We start from the raw sequence: 27130 nt of genomic DNA, 5'->3' as shown, positions 1-27130 counted from the left end.
CTTGCTGTTTCTCTCCATCAGGCTTTTCTCAACCTGGGATTGGAGGGACCATGGGGTCCAGTATGCCACCCTTCCAGACCAGTATGAGCACTACTCTTGGCCAGACTGGAATGAGTCCAGCTATGGACACCCAGAAAAGTTCAAGCCATTTTGGTGTGGAAAGCAAAACCATCAGTAACACCAGTGGGAGCAGTCCCTTTAAAAGCAGCGATCCATTTTCTTCCGGTGGCATGGGAATCCATTCCATGAATCACTCTGCAGGTATCACACTGGAGCTTGGTTGCACGTAATACTGCATTCTGGGGCAGCAGGGGAGGGGGGAGTGAAGGACCAGTGAATCAAAATGTTAATATTGATTCAATATCGATAATATATAAAGGACTCATAAACTTTCCCAGACCAAATGGGTTTGGTTGCATGTCTAACACAGCTATAGCAACAAGTGGAGATCACGGATGGAGTTCACGGTCCGTGAACATCACATTTAATTTAATAAAAGCTGAGATGTTATGCTATTCTTGCTTTAATACTACTGAAGAGACGCAAAGGCAGAGCAGGAGGGAACAGTGGTGACAGGAGAAGTAACACCCTGATCACACAGGCCATGCTTTCAGCAGCAGAGGGCAGTCTTTTCTAGTTTTCACCGTCACTGGAACACTCCCAGCTCTGCTGTTTTGTTGCTGGTGACCTTATTGCTTTACACTCTGTGCACCCGGCTACTGTCCTTATCATCAATCGACAAACTGGATCAACAGACAAATGAAACAGTGACCATTTTAAATAATGTAGCTCCACACAGTGTTCATTAGTTCCTGCAGTGAAGAGAAAATAGTAGCCTAACGTAGATTTAGTACACCACATGACATTTGTAGTTGTCTTTATTATGAATTTCTAATGTTTATCATAATCAGTAGCAACTGGGTGTCAACTAAATTTGTTGTTGCCAGGTAACAGAAACACAAACCCAGAGTAGTGCATCAGAGTTTTCCTGCTCATGTAATTGTACATTTTAGAAACTAGAATAGAAACATGCATATTCTCCTGCAAATGCTTTTATATGTCTTCATTATGTTGTCATCTACATCTAACTCTAGATTCTGCCAAAAATCAAACCCTGCTATCAAGAGTCAAAAGAAAATGGCCTGCAAAAAAACAACTAAAGGGCTCTAAAGCCCACACTTGAACTCTTATACTGACTTTCCAAGTTTCCATTTTAGGCAGAACTTATTAAACATTTAGTAATATTTTTATTCATTAGCTTTTCTGTATTCTGCTTGTTGGTGTACTAAAGATAGTCCTTCTAGCTTAAAGCCAGCTAACAGTTATGTAACAGCTTCTATTGAGTTAAGTCCCTGTCTCTCAGCAGATCTCATGCATCAGTGACCCAATGAATATATATACTAGATACTTTCAAAATTGCTCTTCTAAAGCCAAAGGTGAGCTCAGCTGTTAGCCATTAAAGGCTACTGTAATGGATGCATTTGTACACCACAATTGTTGCAGCAGCTAACATATTTTGCAGATAATTACAGTTTGTTGAGCCTTATCTATGTTAAATTCTTCTCAAGTAAGGACAACAAACATATGTTCAGAGAACATCACAATGTGCATTATGTCAATACCTGATAAAAATCTGAAGCTGTGAGCTAGCTAGCTTTATTTGGCTATTGATGAAGCTTTCTCCTACTGGCTGAAAATTGGTAGTTGGTCCTTCTCCTTTTACATCAGTGTTTCCAAACCACTGTGCCGCGAGAAATGATCGGGTTTGCCCTGGAAGATTATCTGGTTCTACCTGATTAGGACTCTTAAGCAACACCACCAAACCAAAAGTGTCACAAAAAGCAATTTGATGATCTTCCCCCGCGCACCAGGTATAGCAGAATGGGCTCAATTTGTCCCCAGTATACCTTGTATGCTTTCTTCTGACCATTACTCATGCTAGGGCCTTCATCTGGGTCAGAATTTTCTCCAGGACTCAGGTCAGATTGACTGCTTTATCTTTTCAAATATTTATCTATTGCTATTATAAGCTGCATGGTCTCAGAGCATGACTATTATGTAATTTCTGTTTTACTGGCAGTTGGCAACCCATTTAATTAGAGCAGGTAGTTGTACTGCCCTCTAGTGGAACAGAATGTAATTGGTCTGCCCATTAGTCATGGTCGTTTAGAGCAGCGGTCTCCAACCTTTTTTGCGCCACGGACCAGTTTATGCCCGACAATATTTTCACGGACCGGCCTTTAAGGTGTCACGGATAAATACAACAAAATAAAACTAGCACCGGCACCGAAAAAAAGAAGATTTATTCATAACACACGTGAAAAGACTCAGGAAAACCGAGTTAACGCTAAAAACGATAACAAAATAACGCTGAAAACCAGACATTTCACCCCTGAGCCTCAACTCTCACGGACCGGTACCGGTCCGAGGCCCGGGGGTTGGGGACCGCTGGTTTAGAGTACTCATCAGGTGGAATCAGATAATCTTCCACGGCACACCTGATCATTTTTCATGGCACACCTATGTGCCGCAGCACAGTGGTTGGGAAGCACTGCTCTAAGCGACCCAGATGAAGGCCCTGGCATGAGCAGTGGTCACAAGAAAGCAAAAAAGGTATATTGGGGACAGACCGAGCTATACTTGGTCTGCGGGGGAAAATTCTCAAAATGCTTTTTGTGACATTTTTTTTGGTGGTGTGCCGTGTGATGTTTCTAAAGTGAAATATGCGCCGTGGCTCCAAAAGGCTGGGAAACACGGTTTTACATAACCAAGGTGAAAAAATGTAACCTTCCTGCTTGACAATCCTGCTTGTCCCCTCACTCAGAACTCATCTGCTGTCCCTCAATTTCTCTTAACAGTTGTTAACAGTAAAGGACAAGCAAATGTGATAAAAGTGCAGACTTTCAGGTTTAATTTAAGAGTTTCACAAAATATATTGCATTAAGTGTTGGGATGAGACTCTATGACAGAGACTCTATGGAACTGCAAATATGTGGTACAATGAGATACTGATGCAAGTGAGGAAAGGCCATCGTCAGACTGACAAATCCAAATAAACCTGTCAGAGAGATAAAAGAAGCTAGCAAACACTTTCAGAGTGGCTAAATCAACAGTCTGCTGCAAAAGAAAAGATTTTCTCAAGGCAAAGAAATAAGATATTCATCTAGACTTTCATCCAGGCGTTAAAAACAGAAAGAAAATGTAGTGTAGAATTCCTAATGTAATTCATCTGTAATTCCTGAACAATTAGTGCAATCCTTTTGTAAAACCCTTGAATAAAAGTCTACACTTTAGTCACATTTTGATTGAATTATTTAAAACCCACTGTGGTGGTGTCCAGAGGCAAAGACGCACTCTAACTAACTGTAACTACGAAGTGAGAAAGCAGTAATGTCATTCCATTGACGCCAAATCATAATTTCCTGTCGACACAGTTGCCAGAAACATCTTAAAAGTTTGTTTTTTGATTGTCCCACATTATCTTTAAGCTTCAGTGAGCATGAATAACTCATCCCTGTCGGCAGGCAGAAAACAGAAACCCAAATTTGGGGTGATGGCGAGTCATGCCCCTCCACTTCCTCCTGTCTCACATCACTGGGTATCTAATGAAGCAACAATAAAAGAGCAAAAAAACAAAAACATGTTACTTAAAGTCACAGGGGGATTAAATTGGATCTGTCTAGGCATTGGCACAATTTAGGAATTTACATTCATGGAAGTGTCATTGCTGAGGTGCTTTATAAGTATGGAAAATAGTCATTTATAACACAAATTCTGTGTGTCTTTTTAAGTTGTGTCTACAACTCAGTGTGGGGATATTTCTGCAGGATACTGATGACACATTTTCCAAACATGCTTCTATTCTTCTGCGTTTACTATCCTGTGTTTAAGGCTTGCAGTCCACTGCGCTCCTGCTCTGTCTGCGGTAAACCTTAAATAGAATTTGGCAAATTACAGCTCATACTGTGTTTTTGCATGGGTCATGTGTTCAAAGCAGCCCATGCTCCAACCTTAATGTATTTCATGGCGGTTTGCCAGAGTCCAGATTAAGAAGTACTCCCATTAAATATGTTATCCTATTAAATATAGATGATAATATCCCTGGTCTTGTCTTCCTTTAGTGTTGTTTATAGCAGGGCAAGCATCAGGTTGTTGGGAGAAAATAGCCAAGTCAATCAATTAAACCATGCTGGGAAAGGTGCCAGATTTAGAGAGGATTGCACCTTTTTCTGGATTTCCATTAATAAGTAGTGATGTAAGACTGCAGTTAGGATGATGAAAACTAGAAAAAATAATAATATTTTAGACTGGAAGAAGAGCCGATGAGCAGTCATAGACTATTTTACAGTTTGCCTGTTTCTGTCTGTTCATCTTACTGTTTCTTGTTCTCTCTGAGCTGATGACGTGCTTGTCAGAAATAATTGAGAAATATGGATTCAGAGGAAAAAGCCAGAGCCAACTGCGATGCCTTCATTCCTCAAATAAGAGAAGATAGTGGGAACAGACAAATAAGAAGATCATTTCAGTGCAGGCTGAACATTTTTTGCTTTGTCTGCCATTTGATCGTTTTGTGATTCCGCAGTGCGTTCCTAACGCTTAATGTGATTTGAGTGCGTTTGAATGTGCACTTAGTAGACACGCATGTTTTTAATTTTGTTCTTGCATGCTAGATCCTGTGTTAACTGTGCTTGGTATATTTGTCTGTTTAAGTTGCTTCAAGGTTGCATTGCTCTCACAGTGTGCTTATTTTTCTGTGGCGTGTGTGCGTCCTCCCTCTAAGAGCAACTTTGTATCCTGGATGGTGGTGATGATGATGTTTAAATATTCAGAATTATGCATATTTGTGCAAAAGGACACTTGCATCACACATTTACTGGTTGACTGGCACTTCCTTTCAGACTTCACTGGCAATTTGGAAAACAGAAATCTACACCAAACTATATGACCAACTTTCAGTTTTGACTTCCTCTCATTTTACATTATAGTTATTATCATAAAGAGTAACAACTAAAAACAACATTACCCTTCATGCACACAAATGTGCATGTCAATCACAGTCTAACTTGGTCCTAAAAGGTTCCCTCAAACGTTGTTGTCAGTGAAATTTTAGTTTACAGTATATCCAGTCAAATCCAGGCAGCTGGGACACCAAGCAAATATATCTAATGCCTGGTGTAAAACAGCATCTATAAAACGTTTTATGCACGTGTGATCTATTATAGTCTTTACAGAACCATAGACAAAACAACAGGTGAGTAAAGCAAATACAGGTTGAATGTATTTATAAAAGCAGGCACCATCACATACAACTTACTGCAATAAATTGTTGAAAATGTTGTGCCTAAAAAGAGCCTAAGAGCAGTCAGACTATGGTTACTATCACTGGAAACCAACCCAGCAAAACAAACTTCACTTCATGATTTTATGTGCATTTCCTGGTTGGCATGTGGCATACCACTAGTACACAAGGCGGGAATTTATTGCGTATTATAGCATGTAGCCACGTGTGCTTTCCAAATGCATTGCTAATACATCTTCTATAGTACCAGCTTAGGTGTTTCTCCTGTCCAACCATATCATGTGATGTCACTAAAAATAATCTGTCTTCATCCGGTTGTTATTTTACAGTGTATGTACACCACACCGAAATATTTCAGCAGGTAATAAATTTAAACGAGTAACATTTTAAAATAAGTTATGTTCCACAAAAATGTCTGTTCTTTGTTTTTTGGGGGATGAGTCAAGGCTCCAGGTGACAGTAATAACAGACGTTTATTATTTACAGTATTTGTTAAGCAATGAGAATAAGATAAACTCATAGAAGACACTTATCTCTACAAATAAACAAATTTAACATTAGTAGGAAATTAGTCCAGCTTTGCTCAATTAATGTGCATAATTGAACTTATTAACAGGATGCGAAGAACTAAAAGCTATCACTGAATGTCAGAGATGCCTCTAACTTGCATTGCAGAGATATCTACTGAAGTTAACTCTCATCAGGTAGTCCTCATCCAGGGACTCATGTGATACCTTTTTGGTACCCAAAGATGGCCTAAAGAGTAGGCTGCCCTCAGTGCAACTTGAAAGGACCAAGAAGTAGCGCTGCCTAAATGTGGTATTTTTCTTTTGTAGAGTCTGTAGCTATTATCAAACCTGAACTTCGAACAATTTTTAGTTAGCTATGTTGGTGTAGTTTTCACACACGTCCTTTCTCACATGTAGCACACATCAGGGAATACTCTGGATGCAAACTACTCTAATTACTTTGGTTTAGACAAAAAAACTACCTGAATCATGTTGAAGGACAGGTAGTCAGTGCAACAGTAAGGACAGTGAGGGCTTAAGCTCTTGTAATGCACCCACTAAAGAGCACTATTAACAAGACAGCTTGCTGGTTAGAGTTTGTTTTTAGCCTAAAATTGTGTAGCTTCTTTAACGTATCGTCAACCACAATGGTCGTTAAATCATTTTGATTGTATAGCAGCGTCTGGCAATGGTAGACATAACAGACTGGGGGTTTTGATGAAGTTAAGAAATGTCAGCCTGGAAAGCACAACTTAGGATATCAAGCACCACTGAGTGCTCTTGTGAAACCACAGAAACCCTTTCTAAGGTAAGATACATATCTTGCATAAGTTAACCCAACTGCGTAAGAGGGGGGAAAAATGTCTGCTTTAGCTTATTTCATAAAAACTCATATTTCAACATGAATTTAGAGTAATCCTATTATCTTCACTACATCAACTTACTTTCACTGTCATAGATGCAAGAGTTATTTACCAAAATAGCTGGTACACCCAGTTAAATCAGATTTAAACCTGAAATAACGAGTACAGCTATAGTAACCATAATCTGATGGCTTTTTATCAGGTGTTTCTCTGACACAGTATGTGATTGGTTCCTCCTCTTATAAAACCCTCCCCCTCGGCAGCTCCCATCCTCTCTCCCAGCGGCTCAGTGGATGACAGCAGTGCTACATCCTCCAACTCTGAACCCCTCAGCCCTGACAGAGCAGGGCCGGGGAACGAAGCCGGCAAGCAGCAGCAGCGGCGACGGAAGAAGAAGAGGAAGGGCCGTGATGAGGTCTACGACTTCTTGGATAGCCAGGAGAATAACATCAGCAGGATGCAGGATGAAGGCAGAAGGGAGGTGGAGGAGGACGAAGATGAGGAGGAGAACTGGGAGTGGGAGATCAGAGAGAGTGGAGGAGGGGGTAGGGTAAAAGGCAGAAAGACTAAGAGTCGGGCAAGACTTCCAGAGGAGTGGGGAGCTCCACAGCAGCCTGTCTCTCCCACACCAGCTACAGTTGCCCCTAAGTGGGCTGCAGGTGCTGACATTGGCTCTAGTGACCCCAAAGCTCCAAACTCCATCCCCAGCCCCACTCTACCCTCTGCCCCTGAACAGATACCCACAAGTTTTACCAACTGTTCCCATGTTGGCCAAGTATCAGATTTGTCTTCGCGCTCCTACGAGCCTATGTGTTTAGATGACTTTTCTGTGTCTGTTAAAAATGGGCAAAAGCCCATTGAAGAGAGAATGTCAGCCAAACCTGAAAACCATATTAGCACAGCTGCTAGTACAGTCACCAAGAATAGTTTAGCTGGGGATGTCAGCGGTAGCCTAGCACTAATGACAGGGGACAACCTAAGCCCTGTCTCCCAGACCTTCTCTTTCCTTGATTCAGTTCTCCAGACCCCACCGGGTTCCACTCCCGACTCCCAGACAACCACCCCCATCACCAACACAGCCTCACTTGCTCCTGCTTCCCTCACAAAGTCAACCCCAGTAGAAACCACTGTCCCTGCTTCACAAGCTGCTTCTGATTTCAACCCTTTCAAGAGCACTTCAGACCTTCCCCCCACTGTGTCCACCAGTCCATCACCTTTAACTTCAGCAGAAACATATCCTTCAGCAGCCATAGCTGGATCGGCCCTCAACGTCGATGCCAAGCCTTTCATCCCCTCAGCCACACTAATGTCCTGCACAGCTACCCCCAGTAATTCGGAGGCCACTCCTGTTGTTAGAACAGCAGCAGTGGCCTCCACGGGAACCGCCGGTCCTGCATCCTCTACCACTTCAGCCACACCTCTTAATTCCTCAGCTGCTTCCTGTAAGAAAGAAGCCACCCCTGCATCGTCATCACCAGACACTCCCCCCAAATGCGTACCAGTGTCCCTTAGCTCAGCCACACCCCCTCCTCCCATCACCCAAGCAGCCCCTCCCTCTCTCCCTGCACACTCAGACCACCAGGAGTCCTCGTCGCCACAGCTCCCCCCATTGGAAGGTTGGTGAACTACAGGGAAGATTATGAATAACATGGAGCTAATTTAAAGAAAAGTGATTGTAGGCTAGAATAGCAAGAAGTAGTGATGTTTGTCTCCCTGTATGCATGGCTCTTTGCCTGCTTGGTGCTCGATCCTGTCGCCTGTGAATCCGAAATAACCGGGGCCCGACAGATATATCCAGAACAGCTTCTGTTTAATCAGCTTTTAAGATATTTACCTTTACGACAGATAAACATCTGCTCTTTGTTACTACTGCAAATATAATCTGGAAAATATCGCAGACAGAAATTCATTTGTGTCCAAATATAATAATATCCTATGCTGCCAGCATGACTATGGGACACAAATGTACTGTGCTGGTCGGGCCCTACAAACCTGCCAGGGTAAACTGTCTGATTGGATTTTCCTCTGCCTGCCTCTGTGTATCTGTTACTGTGATCATAACAATTTGATAATACTTGACCTGCTGCTGATAGCTGCTGCCGTCTATGCTTGCTCCACTGTCTACTGTTTCATGTGATTGTCAGCTGCTATGTAACCTACCACTATCTCCTTTTTGTCTGTAAAAACACACATAACCTGGGTCGCTGCATGGAAAAGCCAGTTTGTCAATGCCTTTCAGATTCAGTCAGTAACTTTGTAGACTTTAATCATCTGCATAGAGGCAAATTAGTGTATGTAGAAGAGGCAAGGTGTGGCCGTGACCATAGACGTCATATAAAAGATGGACAGGATGTAGCCACTGTGATGCCATTTGTTCATTTGCAAACTTTAGAGGTGTGTTACTGCTGTCATGCTGCCATCTTGTCTTTTTGATGCCAAACTGTGAAATTAAGCAGGACTGCACAGTCATAGGAATGCAATGTGTCAGTCAAAATCAGGCTGGAACTAAAGCATAACCTTGTTATCTGAACTAATAGTGACTCATCAGAAAAATGTCAGCTGAGGTCACAGAGCGAGGGAGCCCTTAGACTTCTGTACTTCCTTTTAGACACCAGGAGTTACCACTTCCTGAGTATCAGAAAGCACTTGATTTTTCAGATGCAAAGGCTATGCCCATCTTTTATACACAGTCTATGGTTGTGAACAAGAAAACTGGAAAATGTGTTACAAATTCATCTTTCATTTATTTATTAGGTCGATAAGGCACAAAACCCAGTTTTTTATTTTTTCACCTCTAAAGTTTTATTTTCGCAGTGATTTTCAGTAGTGAATTCTATTGCAGGTGTTTATTATAAACTATATATGACGTGTTATATGTTAAAGATGCATTACTCCATTCAGCTATTTTCTAAATTCTCTACAATGTAGTATTTGACCCAAAATGAACCAAAAAATCCTCAAATCTCTACTACTTTGAGCCACAGGATGTGACCTTCATCATAAAGTTACCCATGTGTCACCTGTGAGTGACCATATTTTCACATTAAAGTCAAGTATCGGTCTCTGAACCATTTTCATGCCCCTCATTGTTAGATTAAATCTTGTAACAAGGGACTTCAATTTATTCTTTATATTTCATTGGCCAAGAATTAGGGGATCTAAAAAAAGATCAAACGGTGGCCCTCACCGCAGCAATGTGCTCCGATGTGATCAACTCAAGAAAATACCAGCAAAGAGGAAAATACTGTAAAACACATAACAGAAGTTGGATAAAACACAAGTGAAACAGAAAAAAACGGCACAAAAATACCAACTTAAAAACACAACAGAAGTGTTTTTAGGGAGACAACAACGTGGACGCAACAGTTACAAAATTCACAAGCTAACAGTAAACTGCTAATAGCAAACACATATGTGCAGTTTTTATGTGAATCATATGATAAAAACACACAGACTCCTCTGTTTCTCTCATGCATGTCTCAGTGCAGTCCTTCACATGTTTTGGTTTCTGTCACATTCATATCGTAACACTTCTCTGCTCTTGTTTTGTGAGATTTTTTTCTAGTTCCACTCTGTTTTATTCAGCTTCTGTTGTGTTTTGTGTGTTTTTGTAGTATTTTTCTATTTACTGGTATTTTCTTAAGTTGCAGTCTGTTTGACCTCTCAGGACCACCAATCTTAAACATAGTTAATTTGTAGGTACGGAGGAATTTATATTTTTGCTCAGGTCATACTTCAGATTACAATCTTTGTTTTTGCATTATTATCCTGATTAGAAGTAACCTTCATGTAACAGGATTTTCCCCTGTTGTTATTACAACAGACAGGCATATCCATCCAAATCTAACCAATCACCAGCCACATAGTAACCTGCAGTTTACTGTCCAGTGCCTGGTAAGGCCTGCCTCCTGTAACCTGAGAAAAACCCTGATGGCACCTCATTCTAGTACTCCTTCCTCTTACTTGAAATGCCTGCATTCTAGCCTGATCACTCTGTCGCTACAGACTACATCTCGTACCCTCCTTATGAAGATTTACTTTCTACTGTAATTCCCTGTGCTTCGCTTTAGTCCCGACCTTAAACCACCCTGACACTCCTGGTGAAATATGTGTTTAATGCTCTTTAGATAAAAGGTTTTGTCAAGTAGCTAGAATTGCGTCTGTCTCTTCCACACAGATCTTGGCCTGAGCGAAAGTTTTCAGGTACATGACTCAATACTCGAGTCTTATTTTAGCGAGAGAGGTCTTAAAGCAGAGGGATTGTTAGAGCTGACGTTGGAGAATTGTGTATAAGACAATGGAGTTAATTCTAAAGCGAGTAAACTTGATTTTTTTCTCTCTCCCTTTCCATTTTTTCTTTTTCATAATGCCACCAACAATGTAACCTCCACAGGTAAGAACAAGTTTCCCTTTTCCCTTTTTCTTCTTTCTGACCCAGGAAGTTTGCACATCCTTATGTTAGATCATTTTGGGGATGTTTAGTATGCTTGTCCCTGTGTTTGTTTGTGGATGTGGATGACAGTGAAGTATTTAAATACACAGAACACAGAAAATGTATTTTATTTCTAAAAGTGAACTGAGGGATGTTCCTGTGGTTTAAGATTCTTAAAGCTAATTTGAGATTTCATCCACCTAGCCCAGCATACATCACCACATTACCTTCTTTAGGTGAAAACTGTACACTGTATGTATCTCAAGTCTAAGGTTCATTCCCTCCTTTGTAAGATGGGGTCTGACGAACTCACTAATGTACATGGAAAGAATGCCTGGATCTGTCCATTTATAGTCCAGTTTTGACCTGGAGACTAGAGATGGACCGATCCGATATTACGTATCGGTATCGGTCCGATACTGACCTAAATTACTGGATCGGATATCGGAGAAAAATAAAAAATGTAATCCGATCCATTAAATATCACGAAAGCACCTCGCAAAACTTGCAACACGCCGTAACTCACCTCAGAACGTTAGCACGTCGGAGCAGTATGCATCACGTGATAGAGCGGCTGTGGCATGCAGGACCTGTCGGTGGTCTGGATAGCATGTGGAGCTTCGCTAGCAACCTGGCATTTCATCTCCGACAAAGTTATCCCCGAGAGAAGTAAAGCAAGTGTGTAAGTCCATCTCTGAATGTTTGTAAAGCATTCCCACGTTAAGCTTAACAAGCGACTGCCTCTCTCTCTCTCTCTCTCTCTCTCTCCTGCTGCTACTTCAATCATGAAACTGCTTAATGATCAGCTGATCGGCTTTTCTGTTGCGAGTCCGTCTCTCTTGTTTGTTTTTGGCCCACTTTGCACCAGAAAGAGGAAACCAGCGGCTGAACAACAGCAGAACGTTTAAGCTTGATAAGCTGTTGTTAGAATTTATTTAATATTACTTTCTACACCAGGATCTTTTTCTACGTAGCTGACGCTGGTAACTGTGCAGGGGCGGATCTAGCAAAGTTTAGCCAGGGGGGCCGATAGGGCATGAACAGGGAAAAGGGGGCACAAAGACATACTTTTCTTTCTTATTCTCATTTAAAATGTCGAGCTTTTAATAAATAATTATCTGACACCCAAAGTTTTAATTTGATGTAAAATGAATAGAAGTCAATTACTGTATATAGTGACTATTAAGTCTAATATACCCTAGTAAGCTATAGTACTTTTTACTTTGGGAAGGTACCATCTGTGCAGTCTGCAATTTTGTTGAAGAAAGATGTTGAATCTATTTAATATTTCTTGAAAAATAATTGATTTCTGTGCATTTTTTTTCACACTGCATCAAATTAAGGTTGATTACGTCGATTAAGCATCATGAGGTGGCGCGTGAGGGGTGGTTCCTTATTTTTTATTTATTTATTTTTGTTGTTGCTGGGAGTTGGAACCCTATTAGTTAGGTTGCTTAATATTTACGCTAAGTACTCTTTAAAATACCAGAATAGGGAGGATGGTGTAGGTTTAAGTTTATTAGATTGATCAGTATTGCTGAACTATGAAATATTTTTTTTGTATACAGGTATAACAGAATAGCTTTAGTGTAGTTGTTGTTTTAAACTTGAGTATGAACTTGCAGACTTGCAAAATGCAGCAAGATATTTTAAAAAACAGTTTTGTTGATTAAAAAACACTATATCGGATTCATATCGGTATCGGCAGATATCCAAATTTATGATATCGGTATCGGTATCGGACATAAAAAAGTGGTATCGTGCCATCTCTACTGGAGACTAATGTTTAAACCAGAAATCTCATAGAAAATACATCTATAATTCATTTTCATAAAGATATAAGTAAACAACCAGTGACTTTGAATGACTAAATAAATGTAAGTGATGATACTTGGCACTCTCTAAATGGGTTGATTTTTATGGTGCCTAAGTCAGCCCCACATCCTGTACGACTCTTCAGCATTACAAATACAGTGATGATGTTTGCAGGGCTGCGATGATTTTTCACAGATTTTTCCTTAAGTTTTTATTCCACAGTTCAAATTTGAACTGCACATTTCCCATTGTGTTTGCAGAAAACTTTATGGTTTGTTATTGCTACGATTTAGTGTTACCAAAAATCTCAATGACATTTCCTAACAAAAGCTGGAAACGACTGAAATCACAAATTTATTCAGCTGTTTATTGCAGGATGTGTTTAATGTGGTTCACTACACATTACAGTACTTGGAAGACAGTTGTGTTGCATTTGACATGTATTTCGCGTGGTTTACTGTGAGACTGACATCACTATGTAAGGCATAGTGATGTATTGATGTTTTTTTTGAATGACCACAGTTATAGTGAATCTTTCTCATCCAACTTGTATCCTGTAGCTTGTATTTCTGTGTTTGCTGAGAGGCAAAAACGCTAATGCTGGAAATAGAACAGCTCTAATAAATAATTTAAAGTTACTGTGAGAGTCATGTCCACGGTGAGTGTATGTACATTTTTCACCACAACTGTACATTATTTCCTTTGGGAATTAGTAGAGATCAAAAATGGAGTTATTAAAGAGTCTGTTTGAGTTTACCTGAAACACAACTTCTATGTGACTGCTTAAAATGGGCAGGGTTGTATCCACAACAACATAGAATCAGTGATTGCAGGTTAAATGATTAAAAATATATTTTTAACAGTAGTATTTCAGTAATATTAGAGACAACCAGCCACCCTTCCTCCAAAGGGTGTCTGGTTGTATGGTTGCTGCTGTGCTCCGATGTGATCAAATATTAAATATTAGATATTAAAAATTGCTGCTGTTAATGACCTTGTGTGTTAGTCTCTTCACTCTGTGTAATTTGGCCCAGACTGCGCAGGTTGTATGTTTTTATTACCCAGCCAGTCTGGGAGTTTCTCTCTCCTGACTTTATCTTGACTCCATCTATTTTTAACTCTGCATCTTTCTCTCATATACAATATTGATGACAGTGACTGTTTCACCCTTATGTAAGGCGAACACACCCTCATTTTTTCAATGTGCATGTAGTCCGAAAGAAAGAAGAAATTGTTGTCGTTCCTGCTGTGTCAATGTGTGTGTGTGAGACAAAGAGTCTCTGGTATGCAAAGCAAAGTGGCAACCATCTTTTACCTGATGCTGTGTCCTGGATTCGTCCTTGAGAGAGAGCCAGGGAGATTAAATCAAAGCAAATTCTAGAAATTGAGATAACCACCGGGAAACCCAGTGTGTTGTGGTTGGCTGTGTAACACTGCATACAGTCATGTTGCAGTCTGTGTCGGCTGTTAAGAAGGTTGCTGTTGTAGAATCTCAGCCCTGCTCACTGGCTCCATCAGGTGCCTGCTACAGAAATTACACCTATGAACCACTGCTCTCTGAAATCATCACCAAGAAACATGTGCAGGTGTCATAATATTGTCGTGTCTCGGCATAACTGTAAATATTCTTTTTTAGTTTTTACAAAGCATTGTTTCGTCACATTCATTTGGCAAAAATCCAATTTTGGTTCTATTTTTGAAGCATTTTATGGTCTAAAATGTAGGACAGAGGACAGAGAGGACAGAGTCCATCTGACTGAGTCACCTTAGTGTTGTTATCAACTTTTTTCATTAGAAAAAACTGGGCTGCATTTCATTTTTTATTCACAAATGTGCTCCACATTTATTTTCAGTGTTTTCAGTGTCTGATTTTTCTTTTAACTGGCAATTAAGATTGAGTTTGTTTTGCATGTGCGACTGCTATCCACTGACAAAGCTGTCACCGCTGCTTGTCTGAGCACTAATTAGGAAAATTTGAAGAAGTGTTTAAAGCCATTGCTAACTGTTTCCATGTGATCGGTGCAGACTTGTTTTCGTAACAATAAGCAGCAGCATCACTGGTGCCAGGAGGCTAACACTGGTACAGCAACAGCTTTGCTAAATTAGACAAACACTGCATTAGTCAGATATATATGTTTCCTGAAGTTGCTGGTAATGGTTCCGTTTACACATAACTAACATTTTACACACAGCAGCTTTCATTTAGCTGCATTTGTTTTACATGTGGACTGGCAGACCGGGGTGGTGGTCCCCATCTTTAAGAAGGGGGACCGGAGGGTGTGTTCCAACTACAGGGGGATCACACTCCTCAGCCTCCCTGGGAAAGTCTATGCCAGGGTGCTGAAAAGGAGAGTTCGTCTGCTAGTCGAACCTCGGATACAGGAGGAACAATGCGGTTTTCGTCCTGGTCGCGGAACACTGGACCAGCTCTTTATCCTCTCCAGGATACTTGAGGGTGCATGGGAGTTTGCCCAACCAGTCTACATGTGTTTTGTGGACTTGGAGAAGGCATACGACCATGTCTCTCGGGGTGTCCTGTGGGAGGTGTTGCGGGAGTATGGGGTGTCTGGCCCATTGCTACGGGCCATTCGATCCCTATACAACCGTTGCAAGAGCTTGGTTCGCATTGCCGACAATAAGTCGGACTCGTTCCCAGTGGGTGATGGGCTCCGCCAGGGCTGCCCTTTGTCTCCGGTTCTGTTCATAATTTTTATGGACAGGATTTCTAGGCGCAGCCAGGTGGCGGAGGGCTTTCGCTTTGGTGGCCTCAGAATCTCATCTCTGATTTTTGCAGATGATGTGGTTCTGTTGGCTTCATCGGATGAGGGCCTCCAGCTCGCACTGGAACGGTTCGCAGCCGAGTGTGAAGCAGCGGGAATGAGGATCAGCACCTCCAAATCTGAGGCCATGGTTCTCAGCCGGAAAAGGGTGGAGTGCCCACTCCGGGTCGGGGATGAGTTCCTGCCCCAAGTGGAGGAGTTCAAGTATCTCGGGGTCTTGTTCGCGAGTGATGGGAGAAGGGAGCCGGAGATCGACAGACGGATTGGGGCTGCAGCTGCAGTAATGCGGATGCTGCACCGGTCCGTCGTGGTGAAGAGGGAGCTGAGTGTAAAAGCGAAGCTCTCAATTTACCGGTCGATCTACGTCCCTACCCTCACCTATGGCCACGAGCTGTGGGTAGTGACCGAAAGAACGAGATCGCGGATACAAGCGGCAGAAATGAGCTTCCTCCGAAGGGTGGCTGGCCTCTCCCTTAGAGATAGGGTGAGAAGTTCGGCCATCCGGGAGGGGCTCAGAGTAGAGCAGCTGCTGCTCCACATCGAAAGGAGCCAGCTGAGGTGGTTCGGGCATCTGACAAGGATGCCCCCTGGGCGCCTCCTGGGTGAGGTGTTCCAGGCATGTCCCACCGGGAGGAGGCCCCGGGGCAGACCCAGGACACGCTGGAGAGATTATATCTCTCGGCTGACCTGGGAACGCCTTGGTATTCCCCCGGATAAGCTGGAGGAGGTGGCTGGGGAGAGGGAGGTCTGGGCCTCTTTGCTTAGGCTGCTGCCCCCGCGACCCGGCCCTGGATAAAGCAGATGAAGATGGATGGATGGATGGATGTTTTACATAAGTAGACAGCCCACATCAACTAATGGCTCAGCATCTTACTGAGTATGTGCTAGGGCATTCTATCTCAGCTCCAGCCCAACAGACTGACGACCTGTCTAGGTTGTACCCCAACTACTGCCCTGTTGCTGAGATAAATGACAGCCCTCCCGCAACCCTGAATTAGATAAGTTGAAGAAAATGAATGATTGAATTAATAAATAGGTCACATTAGCTACCTACCTTCCTCCTTTCATGCTGTTTCTGACTTAATCACTGTCACAAATGTCTCAGAACAGCGCCTGCCACTAAATATTAATGAATACAGTATCAGTCTTCTTTTATCTCTAATGGTCTTGAGTAAAATGTCCTTTTGAACATTTTGACATTGTTAGCCATAACCAGAGAGCGCTCAATATCAAGGTAAACGTGATCACTCAGCACCAGAAGCTTCATTATAAGGACATGGTGAATTTGAAAATTTCAGCTATGTTAGAATTAAGTAAGATTGCGTAACCAGTATTATCTTTTCTATTGGTAATGAATAATTATGTGCTAATTATTTCTCATCCTAAGTAATCCTGGTCCTTCATACTCTATGACCAGAAACTGTGAAGAAATTCTGAGTTAGGAGTGATGTGATCTATATTCGCTTTCACCATTGTCGAGTGTAGAAACTCTAGCACCATATCACAGTAACAGTCACCTCAACGCGCTTCATATTATTAGATATTTAGTATTATTTAGTATTTATTTAGTATTTATTTATTTATTGTCATTGTCAAGAACAATGAAATTGCGTTTGGGGCTTCCATACAACCCAAAAAAAAGAAGAAAATAATAAATACCCCTTAAAACCCAAGTGTACATATTTAACCCAGTGTGACTCCAATGCAATAAGACAATCCTTAGCAATAATGTTCGTAGAAATTCAGACAAAGACCTGAGAAACATGACAAAATACAACAATGCAACCCATAGATAAAAATATGTCTGTGAAGGTTCTCAGTCATCCAGGTCATCATAGTCTAAGGAGCTAGGAAAGAAAAGCTTCTGGACTTCTTTGAGTTGCTTGAAGACGTTTCACCTCTAATCCGAGAAGCTTCTTCAGTTCTAAGGGTCCGTTAGAACTGAAGAAGCTTCTCAGATGAGAGGTGAAACGTCTTCAAGCAACTCAACTTCAAGCAACTCAAAGAAGTCCAGACGCTTTTCTTTCCAAGCTCCTTAGATTATTAGATAAAGTTCCTACAGTAACACAGAAAAAAACCAACAACTATGAGATCTCTGTGCAAGCGCCTGGCGGCAGTTGAAAGGAAAAACTCCCATTTTAAAGGAAGAAACCTCTGGCAGAATCAGGCTCACTGATGGACAAAGGACACACTGTGGAAGAAACGTAACATGCACCCAACCTTGAGATGATTGATACTACTCTCATATGTAACAAATATGTAGCTTCAACCTGTTAGTTTATCTTAATGTAGAGACTGGAAACGTGTATTTCACCTAACTATCCATGCTTAGATATCTGACTGCTCACTCATCATGACAGCTCATTTGGTTCAGTCACGTGATGACTATGTAAGGTTGCTTATCTCTCAGTAGTGTTTAGACTCTCTAAAAGGCAGAATTTTACTCACAAGTGAGCTCAACATAAGACATAGATCCTCTAAAGAACAGCTTTGGACTGAAGATTGACATCTTTACCTGTCTTCTCCTCTGCCCTTTGCATGCCAGTGTTTGCACTATTCCTCCTTCTCCTGTATTTTTATAATTTTTTCACTCCTTCCCATCTGCTGCCTGCAGATCATCTGAAAGTCGCTCCATCTTCCTGCGTTCCTGCCAATTCTGACTCACTGGCACGTAACAAAAATTGCAATGTAGAGGCTAGAAGTATCTGCCAGTCTTCTATTTGCTTATTTGGGTCTCAAAATGTATCTTTTTCTTTCTTATTTTAGGACAAAATATATTGTCTTTGATGTTTTATCAGCTCTAATTTTCCTAATTAAAAATCTCTGTGGTGCTTTTAAATTAATTCCAGTCATAGGAACAACAAGTGGGCTAAGGGGGAGGTTTTGGAAATAATTTTTGTTTCTTGCCCTCCTTTTCTCCCGACTTATCACCTCCATACTTCACCCCAGTTTTCTTCTTAGTAGCCTCAATCCCCTCTCTGGTTAAGTCTCTTCCTCATGTATTAGCTTTATTTAATCTTTCTATTCCTACCGTTCTCCCGCTTTCTCTTCTACCCTTTATCATGTCTCATCTTTATCTTCTGTCTTCCCCATTCCCCCGTCTACCCACCCTCCTTCTCTCTATTTGTCCTTTCTTTTAATGCCCTCCATCCCTCATTTTCTTCCCCTGCCTCCTCCCTCCCTCTTTGCCCTTACTGTCTCCTCCATCCACATCACATCTTTCCCTCTCCCTCCCAGACTCCCCGCGTTGCTGCAGAACCATAATAACCACCGCATCGACAATTTGGGTGTGGGTGGGGGCTGTGGGGGTGTCGGCATTGATGGTAGTTTGGGAGGGAGGAGGGTTGAGGAGGGCGTTGTCAGGGAGACATGGGAGGCGGTTGCCGTGGAAACACAGAGACTCTGCAAGTGAGGGATGGAGAAGGGGTGGACTGGGTGTGACACTCAGTGAGGTCGAAGAGTTAAAAATAGAAACGCTCTGACAAGATCCCCCTCCCCACCACCACCACCACCACCACCTCTCCACACTGCTCACAGTTTCTCTTTCACTCTCTCTCCCTTTTCTGATCTGTGCCACGGGCAACCAGCTGTGGCATGTTCTGCCTTCATCTCCAGTTTATCCTTGACCTTCAAAAAGAGAGCTGTTTGTGACCTCCACCTCCGATAAACTGCGCCACAAGACTAGATAAGATTTCATTTGCTGCTTTGTCTACGTATGTGATTTTGTTTTGCTGCCTCAAGCTTCTATTTGTGTCCCCAGTGGCTCTGTGGTTGAGTTGCCAAAGTTTTAGTCAAGTACAGATTTTTACATTTACACTCAGGAGGCTGTATTTAACAACTTCAAATTTCTAATCATCAAACTTTCCAGAGATAATTTCTCCAGGCTGAATTTGCATTTACAGCAGGCCTTTCATAGGCAAAGTACAGCCACGTTAGCATACTAATGAAAAGAAAGCTTGGAAAGGACAGGAAGGAACTGGAGTAAAGGAATGAAATATTGGAGCTCATTGCTATCGTTTCTCTTTTTGCCTATGAAGATAATATTGAAAATATTACTTAACTTTAATTTCGTTTGCAAAGAAAAAATGTCTTTAACAATGTGCATAGGATTAGGGTATTCTGAACAGTATTCTGCCTTAAAAATCACAACAGTAATTAAAGTATGCTAACATAGGCAAAAATAGGCCTAATAATGCCAAATAATTGCAGCTATTAAGTCTATAAAATTAAGATTCTTTAATTAATGGCTGAACTAAGAGTTAAGCAGTCCATGCAAACAAAGTAACAAAGGCAGACACGAGGCAGAGTACTAGAAATATTCCCAAAACTCCAAAAAAGCAAAACTCATGGGAATTATGCAAAAGCAGTGGAGTTGCAATGCAGTTGTGGAGAGACAATCTGGCAAGGAAGAAATGGAAGCATGAGGTTGTACCTGTAAGTATCGAGTGACTCACCTGTTGGGAAAGGTGTGGTACAAACAGCAAGAAAGTCAAAGTAACGGCAGTAAAACCAGGAGACAGTTTCTCAACGTTATACAGGTCATCACATTTGTACATAATCATTGTTAATAAATAGTAAATAATAGTTAATTAAACTTCAGTATCTTGTTATTTTGCTATTGAAAAAGTTCAATAATAATCATTTTTAGTAAGGTTGTAATTAATGTTTGAATGGTTGTGTCATTAGTCAAATGTCAATTCTTAGTGAAAGCAGTGAAACAGAATTTTAACCGATTTCAGTTTTGTAAATGTCATCCAATAATGTTATTAGACCCACCACACAATATTCATTAATGAAAAATTGCTACTTTACAAACTAACTATTAATCCGTTTTTTATTAGTATCATTCCATTTTTAGCAGTAAAAAAAACTTTTCAAGTGGATTTTAATTAACTGTCAAGTTCTCAGAGTAACTTGCAAATATTGGATGTTTCACAGCAGTTCTCCAAAGCCCCTCTTCTCTCAGTCAAATAGGACAAACAGCAGAGATGGATGTCAGGTTAGGGAGAAAAATAGGTCGCTAACTGACATAGAGACCTCATTTTGGTTCATATCTGCATATAAACTGATCTGATATTCTTTTTTAACGACACATGCAGTACTCTGCAAAGAAATGAGCCACCCTTCATTTCTTCATGTGTTGCCTCCAAGGAGCCAGACTTTGATGTCATTTTTTAAAGAACATTAATCCACAAAACTGTAATATTTGGTAAAAGAAACAATCCATGCTGGAATGGTGGTTATGTAGTTTAGCCGAATGATTCAGCCTTCTAATTAACTTGGTCAGAATTTGGAGCTACAGTGACTTTTAAACACGACTCACTGAAGTAATTCAGGTAATTAGAAACTTTAAAATTGATCTAATTTGTGTCAAAGCTCTGAGCTATAACTCAAAGCTCATACACATATTTTTAGAGCGAGCGTCAACTTTCTCCACACTTTCTTGATCGAGGCTGCTATGGTATCGGCAGAGATATTGACTCACAGCTCATGGAGCCAATTAAGGTAGAGGGTTTCTCACATCACACGTCAGTCACAAGGAGACGATTCTCATATTTATAAATTCAGCCTGACTTAATTGGTAGGAAAAAAGCACATGATGTCTTTATAATTATCTGGTTTCCTGAACTGGTAATAAAATGGGATTGAAACTTTGTGTCAATTACAAGTGTAGAAAAACACAATGTGCTTAAGCTAACATCACTGACTGACACTGAGACACAAAAGAAACAGGCATCATGTAGATGTGCAAGATTCTGCCCAAATCTGAATGATCCAACTTTTGTTTCATTAAAAGATTGTTTCATCTCTGCTTTAAAGGTTCATAGTCCAAAGTCCAAAATAATCTGTATGTATCTGTTTATACTAAGCCTTGGTTTAGCCATTTAGTTCATTGATTGATTGAAATGAGCTTGATTGTGTCACAGTAGACACTAGTTGTAATATTCTTTTTTGTACTAGAGGGAAACGAAGTGTTGAAAAAACAAAGCTGTGAAATATTAACTATGTGTCATCATGGTGAACTGCACTGTACTCTAGCAACACAGTGAAACCTGATGTATGGAGTATTGGCTACAGGCCACAAATCCTTCAGATCTGATAGTTCAGCAGGTACCTACAAAGGACTGAATACAAAGTGGAAGTCGTCATCTGTCACACTTTAAACCTTGAACCCAGTTGTGAGTTAAACCATACTCAAACATAAGTGGTGCCTGGATCTTTTGCATAATACCTATCCTTTCTAAGTCTGTTGAAGCTATGCAACGGTCTAATGTCTTCCTCTCATTTGGTTACACTAGACAAATTGTTTATGGATAATTATGTAATAATACTCATTCATTTTCAGTCACGCTTGATGAGCTGTTCTTGCTCTTTTGGCACAGGCCTGGCATCTATTAGGGGTGAAGTGGTGTTTGATGGAGACACTCGACTGCCCCAAGTTGCTTTAAGAGGCAGATTATCTACTGTCTACATATTCAGTAGTGCTTTCTACTACATTCTCTGTCTTTCTAAAGTACTTTTAATCGTTTAATATTATTTTAAGTGTTGAACCATTGGCAGTACAAAAAGATGAAGGTAGCTTTCGGTCTGAAAAGTGAAGCCAACAAAGAAGTGCCTGGTGTCTCCTGTGGTCTTTTAGAAGACTATGAGAAAAAGGCCCTTGACCTTGACCTTGGTAAGCTAGTTTTGTAAATTCATTGTAAAATAATGTTATTAATCCTATCATTCATAACATAGAGTTTCAAAACACAGAGAAGATGACGGCAAAAATGCTCATCTTCAGGTTTCAGAATGGGACTTGGTCTTTAGGGGTTAGTGTTACTGATAGAATAGGATTAGGTTCAGTTTTCCATTAAAGTTTTGCCTGGAACTCCCTAATGGAAAAATTCTACACTAATAGAAAAAATGTATGAGATTTAATTTGTAATGTGATATCTTGTAGTTTCTGAATATTTGTCAGTTTAGCATGTGGGTAAAACAAAATTCAAGGCTAATGCCACGCAGGTTGTTTGGTGACTCAGATGTTAAGATGAAGGTAACACTGCTGGCTGATACTACTAGAACAAAACATTAGCAGGAGACAGCTGCCTGGGGACTGACGTCTAAGTCATCATCGCTGGTATCCCTAACCCCTTTTTTGAGGAGGGCAACTTGGAGGACTTTGATCTCAAAGGGTTAAGTCAATTATGATTGCTAGTTCTTAGTGGCTTCCACCTCTGTATGTACTCAGTGCTGCTGATCAGAAACACCCTGCTTGCCTTGCCATTTTGGACATGCTCCAACCCAGTCATCTAGCAGTTGTGATTTGGCCTCGTTCCAAATCAGTTAGGCCTTAACACCTGCACATTTCCTCCACATACAAGATACTGAGTAAGAGAACCAACTGTCATTTATTACCTAATATATCCAGGACTTTCACATTCATCGCTGCTCCAAGACAGTCATCATTGCAGTTTAGAGTTCCATGACGTACATACAGGATATTATGAGAGCTATATCCCCTTTAAAAACATGACCTTGGTCCTTTGGAAAGGTTACTTCTGCCTTTAGGCAACCATAAGAATCTCTAGTAGATTGTGCCAAGAGAGAATGCTGAATTCCAGATGGTTGCACTCCTTGAAGTCAATTTATTCTCACTGCAGTGCACATGGTGTTTGTGATATGAGTGCAGCACAGAATGTCAGGTCACTCTGGAAACAGCATCATTTGAATGCCTAGAAAGTGCCTGGAAATTTCACTTTGCTGAACAAGCCTACAGAGAAATGTAATGTAATACTGACAGCTGATGAAAGAGTTCTATTCCTCCTTACAAAGGTTTGTCCCAGGCTGAGACCACTGCACAACTCTTAAAAATCCTTTTTTATAGTCTACGTCAGCTCCAAGTGTTTGGACTTCATCTTAATTTAATTATTAGTGTGTTGTGGATGTCATTGTAATAAGGGCACCATTGCCTTGTGCTTTGAGTATTACACAGGCATGCAGAGCAATCAAACCTAATGAGTCGCTCTTGGTGACACTTAATACCACCGTGCACAAAAGACAGCCACTACTCACTTCGCCATGACCATGTTGCATTAACAGATCCAACCAGTCGCCTTCAGGCAACTTTTGTTGTAATTTGTCCATATATAAATAAAAATATCGTGCTATATTTCATAAATAAAATTATTATTTTTAAAAAAAAAAAATTTTTTAAACTTCCTATCCACTCTCTTATATACTTATCTGCCCTAACTTTAAATATAGATATTCTTTAAATGGTAGATTTTACATGATGAGATATCCATTCATTCATTTTCTTATTTAGTCTTAATTGGTCAGATCAGTCAGATCTCTCACTAGTCCATTTTGCATCACTATTAATATAAAACAAGCACAATGTTCAGTGGAATTTATTACTCATCTGGTCAACATCTCTTATACTAATATATTTAGCTAAATGTGGGACATGTTTTTGACAAGTTACTTTTACCTCAGATAATTTAGCTTGAGTTAGTGATATATGTGCTACATGTGCACAGCCACCTAAAACATTCACAGTCTACTAGGGATTCAATTCAATTTTATTTATATAACGCCAAATCACAGAGAGGTCTATTAATACATAGTGAGTGAGAAAGGTGACTGGAAAGGAAAAACTCAATGCATCATGGGAATCCCCGGCAGCCTATGTCTATTGCAGCATAACTAAGGGAGGATCCAGGGTCACCTGGTCCAGCCCTAACTATATGCTTTAGCAAAAAGGAAAGTTTGAAGCCTAATCTTAAAAGTAGAGATAGTGTCTGTCTCCCGAATCCAAACTAGAAGCTGGTTCCACAGAAGAGGGGCCTGAAAACTGAAGGCTCTGCCTCCCATTCTACTTTTAAATACTCTAGGAACAACAAGTAGGCCTGCAGAGCGAGAGCGAAGTGCTCTAATAGGGTGATATGGTACTATCTCTTTCTAGTCGCTGTCAGGACTCTTGCTGCAGCATTTTGGATTAGCTGAAGGCTTTTCAGGGAGTTTTTAGGACTTCCTGATAATAATGAGTTACAGTAGTCCAGCCTGGAAGTAATAAATGCATGAACTAGTTTTTCAGCGTCACTCTGAGACAGGATATTTCTAACTTTAGAGATGTTGCGCAAATGGAAGAACGCAGTCTTACATATTTGTTTAATATGTGCGTTGAAGGACACATCCTGGTCAAAAATGACTCCAAGGTTCCTCACAGCGTTACTGGAGGCCAAGGTAATGCCATCCAGAGTAAGAATCTGCTTAGATACCATATTTCTAAGCTTTTCAGGGCCGAGTACAATAACCTCAGTTTGATATGAATTAAGAAGCAGAAAGTTAGCGGCCATCCAGGTCTTTACGTCTTTAAGACATTCCTGCAGTTTAACTAATTGGTGTGTGTTATCTGGCTTCATGGACAGATAGAGCTGGGTGTCATCAGCATAGCAGTGAAAATGTATGCTATGTCTTCTAATGATGCTGCCTAAGGGAAGCATGTATAGTGTAAACAGAATTGGGATGGGAATTGATAAGGATTTAGTGATTCCACAATATCACTTATTCATTTAATTCCTTATAGATTCTCCTATCGATTCCAACTGCTCCATTTTGAGAGTCACCACCATGACTGAGCAGCACAGACATTAGATTCTTGCAAATGAATTACAATGCTGTGGGTCAAATGTTTGTGCCTGTTGGAGGTTTTTCCCCTCTTTGCTGTGATCAGTGTTGGGGTCATTACTCATAATAATTATTACACATAATACACAGAAAACTTTTTGTAAAAAATAACGCAGTACTTGACTTAATTACAGAAAGCAGAAAGTAAGTCATTATGCCGCTTGTTACTTTACGTTCATGTTACTCTCTAGAATCACCTTCTGACACATAGTCTAATAATCACCATTTATACCATCATACCATCAGTCCCACACACCAACACCAATCCCTATCCTAATGAGGATACACATATGTTTCTCCTAGTATTTAAATATGAACAAAAAGAGACTTTAAAGTAATCGTGACAGTAATTTTACATTAGAAACATGAACAGGTAGAAATGGATCTGACTGCTCATCTGCTTCTCACCTGTTGAAGTTTAGTGTCTGGTTGCTGGCCTGGGGTATTCACTCAGCTTTAACATCATGCGGGTTCTTGAATAACTTAGGGTTAGCATGTTGTCTGTGCGGGTCCTTACAAAAAACTGAAGTTATGTTAGCAGTAAAATGTGGGTATTTCTGCCCTGGACGCTCTTGTCCTTTTATGCAAGAAAAATGAAAGTAATGTTCATATCTGTGCTGTAGACTGTGTCACTATTGTCACACGAACTGAAAACACCTCATTGTAATGCAAGTACAAGGGGAACTGATAAGCGGGATCAACAGGCAAGCAGACATATAATTCTGGGAACCTGTTCTGGATATCCATCCCTGCATTCAGTACAGCAGTGTATATTATTTCATATGCAAAACTAATTTTGTTAAATGGTTATTATTCTTATTTGTGAATAGAAGAAGAATTCTTATTATTGTCCTTCTAATTAATAGGAATAACAATCCTTTTATTGTTACTTGTTTTGTTTTTTGAATTCCAGTAACAACAAGAAAAATGGAGGCAAGCAAGAGCCTTAAAAAATATATAGCACTATATATTCCAGAAATTTGAATCAAAGAACATTTAGCCTTGTCTAGTAATGGTTATGAATGCAGAATCGGTGGCACTTATGTTAATCCCATTGTAGAGACATTGGCTGCAATTCATCCGGAGATGCTTCAGAGGTCACTTGCAAGATAATTCTTCACGAATAGAAGTTAATGGAGCTAAAGGGCTACATTAAAAAAGGCCAGAGTGTGTTGTAGGTTTTGCAAATATACTATTAAATATATTTTAGGATTTAATACTTATGCCCTTTTTGATCTCTTGTTTTTGTTTTTTTGACGAAGAAGCCCATTTGTCCATAAAACACCCGCTAATGTATGCTGATCCATCTCTTAACAATAATAACAGGAGTAATTGCGCTACAGTTACAAATATGTAGTGACTTTCATTACAAAGTTAAGTGCAAGTTAGCGGATAAGAAGGAAAAAGAATGATGTGTTTTCTTGCTTTAATCATCTGGTTTCAGTTTATTTGCCGGGAGGAGTGAAATGGTTGAGTGATCTACAGGTTTTGAGCGGTGAAAATATTTCTTTTAATTTTTAATGCACAAAAGTAGAAGATAAGAATGCAAAGTGCTTTCAGGACAGAAATAACTGCATTATACTGCTAACACAACTTTGGTTAATGCTAACACAAAGCTAGTCAACATGTAATTAAGGCAAGTGGTGAGCAGTTAGCAGCATTGTAGCCTCCATTTCTACCTGTTCATGTTTCTACAGTAGACTCACTACAGTACAGTAGAATTTCAAGTGTCGTTGGTCTGTTTTTTTCAGAATCAGAAT

General features: G+C 40.4%; 1 protein-coding gene across 4 annotated transcripts in view; it reads left to right on the top strand.

Moving 5' to 3' along the window:
- The window catches only part of LOC147309116 (uncharacterized), a 131614-nt gene that overhangs the window by 53032 nt on the left and 51452 nt on the right, over positions 1-27130 (top strand). For all 4 annotated transcript variants that reach the window (XM_086273586.1, XM_086273585.1, XM_086273584.1 and 1 more), the window contains exons 5-6: positions 22-261; positions 6935-8287. In XM_086273586.1, the coding sequence (XP_086129712.1) occupies positions 22-261; positions 6935-8287 (1593 nt within the window). The remainder of the gene's footprint in view (positions 1-21; positions 262-6934; positions 8288-27130) is intronic.

Source organism: Aulonocara sp. 'chitande type north' Nkhata Bay, linkage group LG18 (genome assembly GCF_057382095.1).
Source record: "Aulonocara sp. 'chitande type north' Nkhata Bay isolate Kocher_YH1m ecotype deep benthic linkage group LG18, A_spYH_male_GT1.1, whole genome shotgun sequence".
Classification (NCBI taxonomy): Eukaryota; Metazoa; Chordata; class Actinopteri; order Cichliformes; family Cichlidae; genus Aulonocara; species Aulonocara sp. 'chitande type north' Nkhata Bay.
The sequence above is the reverse complement of the archived record's forward strand: the minus strand, read 5'-3'. Positions and strand labels throughout refer to the sequence as shown.